Raw genomic sequence first — 14,386 nt, forward strand, 5'->3', positions numbered from 1 at the left:
GAGCATTGCTGGGTGTGACCCCCCAACAAACAAACAAATATATATGTATATATACAAATAAGTTCAAGATTAAGAGGCTCCAATATATAATAATAATTACTGAAAGAATCCTTCCCTCAAGTAGGTATGTGTACACTGGTGAGATTAAATATCTATAATATATAAATATATATACGTATATATATATTCTATACTAGCAGCTTCCAGAGGGCTCCCATGAGCTCTACCTCCTATTATCACACTCTTGTGCAATCCCCTTTAACTGCCTGGACCTAGTGACTTTTCCTAACAAAGAAAATGTGGCAAAAATGATAGACAGTTACTTCCGAAATGAAATACCATAAAGACTAGCTTTCATCTTGCCGGCATGATATGACCTGTCCTTTGGAGAGGCCCATGTGGCAAGACACTGAGGACCAGAGGTCGTGAGTGCAAAACACTACTTTTTCATAAGAATTCAATTTGTAATAGGCTAGTGACAAGATCCAGGTGTGTTAAGTAGCACGTGTTTGACCACATAAGCAGAAATTCTCACTGATCAGCAGGAAACTTTCTCTGTCTGCACAAATCCCTGAACTGGTGACTGAAAACCACTCCCTTAGATGACCGTGGTCCTGGCTGACCCTGGGATTGCACACTTGTGAGAGTATCTCAGTCAAACACCAGAGAGTTAAGTCATGCCTGGATTACTGGTCCATAGAAACTATCACTGTATCAGTCATCCTGTTGCTCATCCGTTTGCTTGAGCTGGCACCAGTAATGTCTCCATTGTGAGATTCGTTGTTACTGTTTTTGGTATATCGAATATGCCACGAGGAGCTTGCCAGGCTCTGCGGTGCGGGCGAGATACTCTCGGTAGCTTGCCGGGCTCTCCGAGAGGGGCAGAGGAATCAAACCCAGATCGGCCGCGTGCAAAGCCTACCCGCTGGGCTATCGTTCCATAAAACGTGATTGTTGTAAGCCATCGCTTTGGGGTGTAAGTTGTTAATCAGAGTTTCTTAAATTTGTTGTAAGTCATCACTTTGGGGTGTAAATTGTTTATCAGAGTTAGAAATCTGTAAGTAGGGACCGCAGCAATAGCACAGTGGGTAGGGTGCTTGCCTCGCACACAGCAGATGCGGTTTCATCTGCTGGCATCCCATAACGGTCTCCCAGGCCCCGCAAAGAGCAATCCCTGAGTACCAAGCCAGGAGTAAGTCCTAAGTAAGTCACATGCTGCTGGGTGTGACTCCCCCAAAGACAAACAAAACTCCATGTGACTCAGTTGTTCAATGTATGCATGAGGTCTCGAGTTTGATCCCCAGCCCCAACCCCAAACGGTGTTCACCTGCACTGCCTGTGGGATCCCCAGGGTCCTTGACGTGTTCGACCCCAAGTGCAGTACACCCAAGTGTGTGCTTCCCCAGAAAATGCGACAGTCAAACGTGCAACCTTAATAGAGCACCACAACCAAGTGTGGGCACCACAGCAAGTATGTGACCCTCAGATATGGCCACAACCAAAGGGCGGGGAAGGGGAGCAAAAAGCAAAACAAAACAAAACAAAACCCGGGGGACATAGAGCATTCCTTGAGCCACGCTAAAGGCAAGATAGATGGGGAATGGCAGATGCAGTGTTCTCGGCCGCAGTCATTCCCATTCCACAGATGAGACGCCAGCGGAGCTGTGACGAGGGGCGAGGCGAGAAGCCAGAACCGGAAATGCCCTTCGACTGAGCACTGTGCCCGTCTGCACGGCGCCGGCAAATACCTTTTTGCACATCCGGACTGTCTCTTTCCCTGCGGACACCGAAGGCCCCCGGCTGGGCGACCTTCCCCAGGCACTTGAGCTTCAGGTCCTGGGCCTTCAGGGAGTAGTTGTTGGCGATGGAGTCGCTGGGCCCGCGGTGGTGCCGCTGCTCTTTGAACGGTGCCGCCTGGGTCCAGGACGTGCGCTGCATCAGCGGGGGATAGCAGCTGTGCCGGATGACCGTCTGGACGGGAGGGGAGGGAGGGAGAAGGTGAGGCTGGCGCCTGCGGAGGCCAGATGGTTGCCCCAGAGTCGCAGATTTCCGCGGGCCTCCCGCAGGGCTCCTGCCTTCTGCCCGCTTTGTGTGCACATACTTTCTGAATTGAGCACTGTGAGCATGACTTCTGGTTTTCAACGAACACTCAGGTGCAGGGCCTGGTAATGGACCTCGATTGGCGGCATCATCATCATCATCATCATCATCATCATCATCATCAACATCATTATTTTGCTTTTTGGGTCACACCCAGCGATGCTCAGGGGTTATTTCTGGCTCTGCACTCGGGAATTACTCCTGGTGGTGCTGGGGGACCATATGGGATGCTGGGAATAGAACCCGGGTTGGCCGAGTGCAAGGCAAATTCCCTACCCGCTGTGCTATGGCTCCAGCCCTGGTCGGCATTATTCTTTACAGACAAGCCTACCAGGGAGATGCACTCGCTCTTGTTTTACCATTGCGAGTATCGGCATTCCCGTGTCTAAATGACATACGCAGGTCAGAGACGGGGCCTGGCCATTGGTTTAGCCTCTCCCACATTGGTTTAGCCTCTCCCCTCAGCAGAAATGACCAAAGAGACTTGTCAGAGCTGACAGTTTGGGGGACAGAGAGACAACACAGCAGGTAAGGCCCCCGCCTCACGGCCCCATCCAGGTTCAGTCCGGGCACCCCGCAGGGTCCCCTAAGCATCACCAGGACTGATTTCTGAGCAGAGAGCCCAGAGGAAGCCCTGGGCTAGCCACAGACGGGTATGGTCCAAACGCAAAACACAGACCAAAATGAAATATTGTGCTGTTTGGCGCCCCCACTGGTGCTGCCCGGGAACAGCAGCCGGGTTAACAGACCTGATAGAGTTCAGACGGTTGCTGGTTAGTGGAAGCCGGCAGAGGCGGCAGCTCTGGCCGCCCCTGGGAGCGGCTCATGTGATGGATTGAGTCATTCCTGGAGATCTGCGAGAAAATGGGGAACAATGAAAAATGTTTATATTTCTAGGTTAGGAAAGAGTAAGATGGGCCCCAGGAGAAGCATGGAATTCTTCCCACAAAACTCCCTTTCCACTCCCTCCCATTGTGTCGAATTCCTGTTTGAAATGTCATTCTCCAGCATCTCCTTCCAGGCTGCTCCCCCCCCCCCCCGCCACCCCGCCTCCGGCAAGTCAGATTTGGGGGCCCAGTAGGAGACTCAGTTCTGAGCATAGCCTTGGCTACCCTATGCCAGGTTGAGATGCAATGGGCTCATTTTTAAAAACTGCCTCTTGCATTACACAAATGAAAATTCCAGGTCAAAAGTTGTTCACTCAATGGTGCTGTGCTTTGCCACACACACAAGAAAATTTCTGTGCGTCCTGTGAAAAGAAAACATGCAATTTTAAGTTGTGTGGATGTTTGAGTTCATCATTCCACTCGGGGCCACTGCACCCGGGAGCGAGGCCTGGGCTACTGGTTATGGTTATGGTGATCAGTTGCCAGGGGTGTGTCAGATGTCAGCAACCCTGGTGTCCCATGATTCAGAAATGTCATCAACAACAACAAAAGTGACAAGATAATGCCGGCCATTAGTTCAAATTACTCTGCACAAAGAAGTTAAGAAATTATGTGGTGAGCACTTAATAAAGTGCTTTTGTTAACACCACACACTAGTTGAAAAAACTAAGACTCAGAGAGTATGCATCTCAGCTTTACAGACTCAACCCTCTCTACCAACACATAAAAAAGGCAAATATCACAATGGCAAATTATTTCTGGAAGGTTTTTATTTTTTTATTTTTTTGAGTCACACCCAGCGACGCACAGGAGTTACTCCTGGCTCTGCACTCAGAAATTACCCCTGGTAGTGCTCAGGGGACCCTATGGGATGCTGGGGATCAAACCCGAGTTGGCCACATGCAAGGCAAAAGCCCTACCCGCTGTGCTATCACTCCAGCCTCCAGATTTTGATTTAAAAATTGAAGACAGGGGCTGGAGAGATAGCACAGCGGGTAGGGCGTTTGCCTTGCACGCGGCCGACCCGGGTTCAAATCCCAGCATCCCATATGGTCCCCTGAGCATGGCCAGGGGTAATTCCTGAGTGCAGAGCCAGGAGTAACCCCTGTGCATTGCCAGGTGTGACCCAAAAATAGCAAAAAAAATAAAAAATAAAAATTGAAGACAGCAAACTGAGAAAAGAGAGCAAGCGAGCGAGTGAGAGACAGAGATAGAGAGACAGAGAGAGAGAGAGAGAGAGAGAGATGCTGAGTCCAGGGCATCTAAGAAAAGAACTGACTCATTTCTGATGGCTTTCTTTGGTGGCTGGCAAAAATCCTGGCACATCAGGACCAGAGCAGTAGTACAGTGGGTGGGGCACTTGCCTTGCAAGCAGCCAACCTGGGTTTGACCCCTGGTATTCCATATGCCCGCTCAAGCACCACCCGAAGTGATTCCTGAATGCAAAGCCAGGAGAAACCCCTGAGCACTGGCAATGTGACCCAAAAGATCCACCCCCAAAATGGGGACACATCAGACCCACCAACCAAGTTTTACTAAAATTAGAAATACTCAAGCTCCGCCTTAAACAAGACCTACTCAGTCAAAACTAGTTGTGTTGATTTAAACTATTGGGTATCTCTGCCTTTAACCTCAATTTCAAGAATCAGAGAACTGACCCATCATCTCTAAGAGGCCTGTTCCCACCCCTTTTATGACTCAAATTAAAAACAGATCTGCACCGATAAGGTGAACAAAATGGAAAAACACTCAGCCTCAAGTTGAAAGGAATCTGACCATCGAATCAGGTATTACACCACCCAGAGCAGTTTTTTTTTTGTTTTATTTTGTTTTGTTATAGTTTTTGGTTATTTGTTTGTTTGTTAGTTACTTTGTTTTGATTTTGGGGTCATACCTGGTGATGCACAGGGGTTACTCCTGGCTCTGCACTCAGGAATTACTCCTGACAGTGCTCAGGGGACCATATGGGATGCTGGGAATTGAATCCAGCTCGGCCGTGTGCAAAGCAAAAGCCTTCCCCACTGTACTATCGCTCCAGCCCCCCAAAGTAGTTTGGGCCACGGTGGTTCCACGGATATGAAGCCATTCACGAATTCCTTTCAGGACCCCAGATGAACTGACCGAAGAGCCCGGGCTGTCTCTGGTTTGTGTGGGGAATGCCGGTGGGCTTTGTGATCAGAGGAGAGCTTTTTTGGCCTAGATTTTAAATCAGTTTCAAATTTTAAAAAAATCCTCATTAAAAGAGCAACATACAACTACTGCACATTTCGGACACTCTGAGTAGGGAGGAACGGAAGTGGCGAGGAGCAAAGGGGCCCCGCGCTGATGCGCATGCACCCAGAGAGGCTGCCAACGGGCGCCAGGAGACGCCACTTCGCTGCTGCTGTCAGGAAATCTCATCAGAACTGATGCCAACTGGGAAGTGACACTTCCTCCCCAAATAAATGCACTGCAGCCTTGTGGGTATCTTCAGGCCTCTGTTGTACGCTGGCCAGCTCCAGCCTCTGACCCCAGGCCCTGGCTTGTGGCAGAAGACTTCAAGGAAGAGGCATTTTAGTGGGGTAGAGGGTGAAGGGTGGAGTTTGGGGGCCTCTCCTGGTGTTCCCTGGGATTGAACCAGGTTTAGCCGCATGCAAGTTCTGTTGCCTTAAGCTCTGTCCTCTCTCTCCAGCCCATGAACACAGATACCTTCAGCAGAATCTTTTCTAGGCAAAGAGTCTCAGGATTCCATGTGTCGGGTAGGACTAGGAACCTCCTATTTCACATTCAGTCTATCAGGCACCTTTCTAGCAGACTGAAAAAGGATTTTTTTTTTTTTTTTACTTTTGGGTCATACTCAGCAATGCTCAGGGGTTACTCCTGGCTCTACACTCAGGAATCACTCCTGGCAGTGCTCGGGGGACAGCCGGGGATCGAACCCGGGTCAGCAAATGCCCTCCCTGCAGTACTATTGCTCCAGCCCCTCAAAGAGACATTCTTAATAGTCATCATTCCCTTGTGTGAGAAAACAGCCTTGACTAGAATAAAGTCAATACAGAAAAAAGCAGAGCCACCAGGAAGAGATTCCCCATGATAGGAACTGATCAGCCAGGATCTTCCTGGATTTTTCAATGACTTGTGCCCAGAGCGATAGCACAGCGGTTGGGCGTTGGCCTTTCATGCAGCCGACCCGAGTTCGATTCCTCCGCCCCTCTCGGAGAGCCCAGCAAGCTATCGAGAGTATCAAACCCTCGAGGCAGAGCGTGGCAAGCTACCCATGCGTATTGGATATGCCAAAAACAGTAATAATGACTCTCTCAATGAGAGACGTTACTGGTGCCCACTCGAACAAATCAATGAGCAATGGGATGACAGTGACAGTGTGCCCAGAGGTGTCCTTTATGGTTGAGCCCCATTGAATTATATTTGTATCCCTGTATGATGAAAGAGCCAGAGGAAAGGTATGGAGATAGAGGAGAGAGCCAGATGGCAGAGGCAGCTCAGTCATCACACACAGGGATAAGCCACGCTTAGGCTAATGAATATCTTGACAGCAAACCAACATTGAGCATTTTTCAAAGCACGATGGAGAAGCAGATCCTCTGAAGGACAAATTCAATGTTGAGCTATCTTAGTATATGTACTGCAAATCATAATGCCCCAAATTAGGGAGAGACTAAGAAGGATTGTACCTGCCACAGAGGCAGGGAGTGGGGTGGGGGTGGCGGGAGGGACACTGGGAACATTGGTGATGGAAAATGTGCACTGGTGGAGGGATGGGTGCTCAAGCATTGTGTGACTGAAACGTAAGCATGCAAGTTTGTAACTGTACCTCACGGTGATCCAATAGAACTCCTTAAAAAAAAAAAATTTCAGGCTAGTTCGTAGGCGTAATCTAAGACTTAGATGCCAGGCCACAAATACCATGATAGCAGAAAACAGCTCCATTCATGGGGGAAGAATGTGTGGGACAGAGGTTTGGCAGATCTAGAAATCAATTCCAGAACACAAGAGAATTTCTTCATCATCCCTGTGGGGCCTCCATGGGGAGAGAGATCGAGATTTTTAAAGAATTATGCAAGATGTTGTTAAATATATTATTGTCTAAGTGTTCTTCCTGGTAAATTGAAGTTTACATTTCAGGTGGTGGGTCATTACCAACAAATTCACTTTAATTTCATAAATTCTTGACTTTCGAAACCCCTCTGGCAACATCCATGTTGGTGCATCTTGGCTTTTACGGTATTACGATTCTGGCACCTGAACTGGGTATAAGTAATACCTGTAGGCTAGCTTATTTCTGACCACATCTGATGTTTGTGTAAGGTTCATGGACACTGTTCCCAAATGCTCACCTGATGATTGTTACAAGTTTACTGGATTCTCAGTTAAAAAAAAAAAAAAACACATTCCAAGGTCCCACTCCAAACCTTTTAGGTTGGAATCTTTGGGAGTCAGGCCAATTGTCTAGGTTTTTAAGATGCTTCCCAGCATATTCTTGTTTTGTTTGAGGGTCACAGCCAGCAGTGCTCAGGGGCACTCCTATTTCTGTTTGGGGGTCATTCTTGGCAGTGCTTGGGGAGACCACGCAGCATTGGGGATCAAACCTGGGCTTCCTGTGTGCAAAGCTCATTCCTCTAGCCCCTGGAGCTATTTCTCTGGCCCTCCTCCAGCCACTGATCATTTTTCCACCTTTTTATTTCCATTTGGGCCATAGGCATAAGTATTCAAGGGGGATTCCTGATATCAGCTCAAAACTGACACCTGGCAGGACTCGGGGGACCATATACGGTGCCAGGGCTAGAAATCTGCATTGACCACTTGCCCGACATCCTGAACTATTCCTCTGTCTCTGCGCCCAGCATTTCTTATGTGCCTCCAGTGCTGGAAACTGCCTGATGGAATCTGTGGTTTACCAGCCTCGGAAGGGAAGGGGAAGGAATGATAGGTTTTCCTTCCTGAGACGTCCACAGCCAAACCCAGCTTGAAAGCCGAATTGAGCGATTTCAAAGGACATAACATTTAAAAAATGTGCTTAAAATGCTTGTGTAGTAAAGGGAATCCAATGTGGTTCATTAGTCTAGGAAAACACCCTTCACTCACTTCCAAATCCCCTACGTGTTAAGAATACAGATGAGAATACAAAATACCCTTTAAAAGTCACACTTACCTCTTGATAGACGCAATTTGTGTTACTCATGGTTTGCACTCAAAGTGGGCTTATGAAAAAGTGAACAGAGAGCGCTCAGTTTCTCCCTCTCCTCCCAGTCGCGCTGAAATTCATACACCCTTTGAGCATGATGAGCGTGACACAGAAAGGAGAACTTTCCAGACGTTCTGAGAGCTCTGTTCACAGTTCTGCCTCATTGAGGTCATAAACTCCAGTCCCCCAAGGAGTTCCTGGTGGAAGAGAAAAGGGGAAGTGAGGCAATAAAAGAGCCTTTGGGCTTCTGCTCAGCCTTTCGGGCCGGCATCTTCTCCTGAATCAGACCAATCTTTTTTTTCCCTCTGAGTGGCTCCTGCCGGGACTTTTCCAGAAACACACCAACTTCACTGCAGGGGAAAAAGTCAAGCAGAGTCACATAACGAGAAAGGAGAGAAAACTCCCAAACAATAGCCCTGCCTTTGTGAACTCCTTTCTCCTCCTCCCTGCAGCCGTTTAAACACTGGAGGAGCTAATGTCCACGCCCTGGTGATGGTAACCAGGCTTCAGCATTTGTCACCAAGGAAGGAGGGGCCGCCACACTTACATGACCGGGCTTGACCACTCAGGGCCCCGGACTCGCCCTTGGCTGGAGGAGCAGCTGGCCAGCAGGGAGCACGGTGACTGAAGGAAAGACAGCAGAGCTGAGTGGTTACGCTCTCGCACTCCGTGGTTCGGACAGGTGAGGGTCCCATTTTGCTCTTCCCGTTGAACAAAATGGCTCGAGAAGTGTTTAATAAAGCTCCAAATACTCCCTTTGTAAAATTCCAATCATGTGAACACATACTTCACAGAGCAGGTTTGAAGGTGTGAGGAGGCATGTAAAGTCACCTCCATGTAGGATGGCCTCTATTGTCCTGGGACTTGGCGTGTTTTAACGTGAAGTATCACATCCTGGGAAGCCCCTCAATCTTGGGCAAACTGGGGCAGTTTGGCTGCTTGACATAGAAGATCTGCAAATGTAGCTCAAATCATTCTTATAGACACAGAAACACAGTCACACAGAGACAAATTACATTGTCAGCTGCCGCCCAAACATATAAAACACGTTACACAGGCAGGGCTAAAGGTTGCTTAAAACCAAGTTAGAGTTTTTGAAGTTCTTTGGTGACATATTTGCACATCTGTCTCTTCATTTGATTTCCCCCTCCCTAACTTACCTGATATTCCTATTTTTATTAATTTATTAATTTATTAACTTTTCTTTTTGGGTCACACCCGGCCATGCTCAGGGGTTACTCCTGGCTTTGCACTCAGGAATTACTCCTCGCAGTGCATGGGGGACCATATGGGATGCTGGGAATCGAACCCAGGTCAGCCATGTGCAAGGCAAACGCCCTACCCACTGTGCTATCGCTCCAGCCCCATGATATTCCTATTTTATGGAGGAGAAAATTAAGATAGATTCATAAGTTACCCAGGCTGATACGAACCAAAGTGGCATGAATGCAATTTGATCCCTCTCCTCTGACTCCAAAGCCCAGTGCTAATTTTTCTTATAAAGTACCTAAGCAGAAAGCAAATATTTCTATAGTCTAACCATGAACATTATATATCACCAATGAACATTGCATATCACTTCTATTTCTCTTTTTCATTACCTCCTCCTAAAAGTTAGATTCTCCATACTTGCAAAATAACTCTGTGATTCTTTTCCATACATCTGTATTCTCTATCATAAGGTACAGGTACAGTTTCAAATAGTGTCTGGAATCAATGAGCCAGTAGTAGACTTTGAGACTCTGGTTACTAACTAGAAGGGGTCTAATGTGATACTAATGAACCTATGAACCGGTGAATGAGCAGAAGACATGTCTCCTGTTAAAATTTAGTCTTCTGGGCTGGAGTGATAGCACAGCGGGTAGGGCGTTTGCCTTGCACACAGCCAACCCGGGTTCAATTCCCAGCATCCCATATGGTCCCCTGAGCACTGCCAGGAGTAATTCCTGAGTGCAGAGCCAGGAGTAGCCCCTGTGGATCACCAGAAGTGACTCAAAAAGTGAAAAAAATAAGTAATAAAACTGTTCTTTCATTTCACCTTTATTCAAAATCAGCAGTAACAATAGCTTCTATTTGCCAAGTTATATTGATTGCTGGCATGTCATACTAATATAATGCATACAATGCATCATCTCTCCAAATCTGAACAATTCAGAAGCCAAATAGTATCCCCCAAAAATGTTTTTGTGGTTTTTTTTTTAATTGTTTTAGGCCACGCCTGGTAGTGCTCAGGGCTTTCTACTGGATCTGTGATTAGGAGTCCTGGTGGGGCTTAGGGGACCATATAGGGTCCCCAACATAAATATAGGGAACTGAGGAATCAAACCTGGATCTGGTGCATGCAAGACAAATACCCTGCCCACAGTACTATTGCTCCAGCCCCTATTATCACACGTTTTACGTTTGAGAAAGATGACCACAGAGAGGTTGATTAATCAGTGTATGGTCACTCAGTTAAAGTCAGTGGCAAGCCAGAAGGATTGGTCCATGGTCGGATGCCTCCCTCACGTGCCGGAGGAGAAGGCAGTTGGAATAGTTGAAGGGACCACTATGACATAGGTAGTGGGAAATGATCACTCTGGATGAGAACTGCTCGCTGAAAGCAGGGAAAGGAACAAACATGATAAACTCTCAATTTTGGTATCACAAAAATAATGCCCAAAAGGAGAGACAGAGACAGAGACAGACAGAGAGACAGAGAGACAGAGAAGGAAAGTGTCTGCCATGGAGACAGGCTGTAGGGAGGGGTGGCGGGAGGGAAATTGGGGACACTGGTGGTGAGAAATGTACACTATTGGAAGGATGGGTGTTGGAACATTGTATGACTAAAGCTTGATCATGAACAGTTTTGTAACTATGTATCTCACAGTGATTCAATTAAACATAAATAAATAAATAAAGTCAACAGTAAAGTTGAATATTGAGCTTAACCCTGACTTTAACCAAAAGTTTACTTGTGGCAGGATGACTAAAAATAATTAAACACAACAAAAATACCGGCCCTCTCACTCCTCCAGCTCACCTCACATGCACCAGAATTGTTTGACTTAATCTTTTTTTTTTATAATTCCCAAATGAGAACCTATAATTTAAGGTCCTCTATCCTTCAAAACTGAGTCCAACACAAAGCTGACCGATAAAATACAGGATGCCACCATCCCATTAAAATTTTAGGTAAGCAACAAAGAATTTTTTTAAAAAATAAGTATGTCCCAGTCAATAATTAGAACACACTTGCATGAAAGAGTTGAATTTTGGTCATGATGTGAGCTAGGCTCTAGCTTCGTGGTATTAACAGATTAGGTTCTTAAATTTTTCATCTAATTTTTATATGTTTCTCATTCAGAGTCCAGTGATTCTGGCAGATACTGGAAATAGTTGCTGAGCTAGAATAAATAACTGAAAAGATGCAGAAGAGGCCCACGTGATTTCCCTCATTGACTCAACGGTCATTGAGAGGCAAGTCCTGACACTATGTAAAGATGCTAAAACCCTGAGCAGAGAACAGAGAATGTGGTGGAGGAAACAGACAACCCTGGAGAAAAAGCAAGACCTTATAAAAATATGTTTGGGGAAGATTTGTATGTTTACCCAGAGACACCCCTAGATGGCGCACTTGAGCAAAAATCTCAGCAATGGTCCCAATTCAATGCTCTTACCCATCCCGCTGAGGAAATGAAGGTTGCCATGTTTTGTTCTAAGGAAACAGTATTTTCCTGGGTGGAGGACACCCTATACTACAGCTGAACAACATACAAAAAAAATAGGACTGTTTGAAACTTAAGATTCCAGGGACACTTACCTGCCTGTGACCTCACATCTCCATATTAGCATCTATTAGCTGCTGTGGCGTTCAAGCAGAATAGTTTTATTCTATTTATTTATTTTATTCATTCTATTCTACTATTCTAACCTATTCTATTCTATTATTCTAAAATACCTTCTAGTTATTGTTGCTGCTGTTGCTGTTATCACTACATCCCTGAGCTTATTCTCTACCCACCAGACAGATGGTTTTGAAAATGTTAATTATTTCCATGAAATATTGTGAGTCCCTATTATATTCCAGATAAATGTTAAGTTCTTTATAGCCATGGTTGCTCCAGGCCTCACGATCTCTGATTGCTTTTCTCTTCCCCAAGGAGCTGTTTTCCAGCTTGCTAAGAGCTCAGGTGACAGAAGAGGCAGGTTAATACTCATCCCTGCATGGAAAATGCCTAGTAAACATGCAGACCAGCAGCACAATGCTTATTTCTCTTCTGCTTTCCCATTTAACTGAAGCCAAGACTTAAAGTCATACCTGAAAACTTAGCCCAGGACTGTTCAACCCAGATAGTTATTTAGATATTTAGACATATCTAGATATTTCCAGATAGTATTCTTCTCTCTCTCTCTCTCTCTCTCTCTCTCTCTCTGCTTTTTGGGTCATACCCAGCGATGCTCAGGGGTTACTCTTGGCTCTACACTCAGGAATTACTCCTGGCAGTGTTCGGGGGATCATCTGGGATGCTGGGAATCAAACCCGGGTTGGCCGCATGCAAGGCAAACGCGCTACCTGACCCTCCGGACTGTGATTCCCGAGGGGACATATAACAGTAGGGACATTTTTGGTTGTCATAACTCCAGGGGAGAGGAGTACCAGTGGCTGTAGGAAAGAGATGCTCCTAAACATTCTACACTGCATAGAGCAGACCCACGACACAAATATCCCACCCCAAATGCCAAATGTCATTTCAGAAACTGCTTAAGGGTTGAATTTGGAGACACAGAACAAGTATCCCGGCACTGATTCAGAACTGAGGAATTTGGGTTTAGTCTCTTTAATTTCTCGGGCACTGGACATTTTCTTTTCTTCAAACTTTTTTTTTTTCCCTAAGGTGATTTCCAAAGTTCTTCACGTTTGCGTTTCAGGCACCCAAGGATCCAGTATCAGTCCTACCACCAGTGTCAACTTCCCTCAACAGGGTCCCCAGGGTCCCTCCCACCCTCCCGCCTACTCCACAAGAACACTTTTAAGCTTGATTTTGTACATTGGATCTCCTGCTTTCAGTGTTGTTGACACTGGTTTGGACACACGCTAACCCACCCCTCCATCCCACCAGAAATCTTTGATGCCTGCCTCCATCCCTTCCCACCCACCTCTTCTGACGTCCCCCCTTGGCTTTCTTTCCTTTCCGTCTCTCTCCTTCCTGTACTCTGGGGTCAAGGGAGAAGCTACTAATCAAGTAGCAATTTAGACAAATAAGGGTTAAATGTTTTTAGTCAAAGTCCTGTGTCATCCCTGTGTGTGCCTTGAGCGCTCTCTCAGATGCCTGCTGAGTTCTGGCTCTTTCCACGGGGGAGGGCAGGGGCGGGGGAACCCTAAGACCTCGGAAGACCCATCCTAGGGCCAGTTTCCCTGTGCGGGAGCACCTCCCGCTGAACGCTCTGGCTTTATGCCAACAGGCTCTCTAAGCTTCATTCCCCTCATTTGCAAACCTCCCCGGGCTTGTCCGGACGGCCCTAAACCGCCCAGAAAGGGGTCAGTAATGCAGTATCAGTGAGAACACTTGCCTTCTTGCACCAGGCCTTGGTGGATCTCCGGAACCAAATACGGTTCCCTGAGCCCCGTCTGGAGTTAGCCCTGAGCACAGACCCAGGAGTAAGCCCTGAACACCACCAGGCATGGCCTAAAAACTAAACCGCTCCCCCCAAGGGGAGCAAAAGGCATAGGAAAAAAAACAAAACACAAGACCACTTTTCCCAAGGCCAGTGTACAGACGTTCTCCAACTTCACCACGAGGCGACCCGGATGGGGCGGGACCTCGCGGCGGAGGCGGGGCCTCGGGGCTGACCTCAGGGCGGGAGAGGCGGAGGGCGGGGCCTCGGGCGGAGGCGTGGTCTCGGAGTGAGACAGGCCGGCGGGAAAGGCAGGGGCGGGGTCCGGGACGAGGCCTTTAGGGGGCGTGGTCTCGGAGAGGCTCATTCCGGTTGGAGCGGCGGGGGCGGGGTCTGGGGGCGGGGTCTGGGGGCGGGGTCTGGGGGCGGGGTCTGGGGGCGGGGCCTGGGGGCGGGGCGTGGTCTGGGAGTGAGACGTCCGGGCAGGCTAGGCGGGGCGTGGCCTAAAGGGGCGGGGTTGGGGCGGAGCTTTGGGAGCATGTAGCGAGATCTCAGGGGGCGTGAACGGAGGGGGTGTGGCCTCGGGGCGGGGCCCGCGGCGGGGCGGGGCGGCGGGGCG

At 47.8% G+C, this 14,386-nt stretch overlaps 1 protein-coding gene across 1 annotated transcript in view; it reads right to left on the reverse strand.

Moving 5' to 3' along the window:
* The window catches only part of DNAH3 (dynein axonemal heavy chain 3), a 191,524-nt gene extending 183,358 nt beyond the window's left edge, over positions 1-8,166 (reverse strand). Inside the window, exons 1-3 of the mRNA XM_055136793.1 lie at positions 8,137-8,166; positions 2,850-2,954; positions 1,749-1,971 (exon numbers count right to left, since the gene is read on the reverse strand). Of these exons, the coding sequence (XP_054992768.1) occupies positions 1,749-1,971; positions 2,850-2,954; positions 8,137-8,166 (358 nt within the window). The remainder of the gene's footprint in view (positions 1-1,748; positions 1,972-2,849; positions 2,955-8,136) is intronic.
* Between the last annotated feature and the right edge of the window lie 6,220 nt (positions 8,167-14,386).

This window comes from Sorex araneus, chromosome 4 (assembly GCF_027595985.1).
Source record: "Sorex araneus isolate mSorAra2 chromosome 4, mSorAra2.pri, whole genome shotgun sequence".
Lineage (NCBI taxonomy): Eukaryota > Metazoa > Chordata > Mammalia > Eulipotyphla > Soricidae > Sorex > Sorex araneus.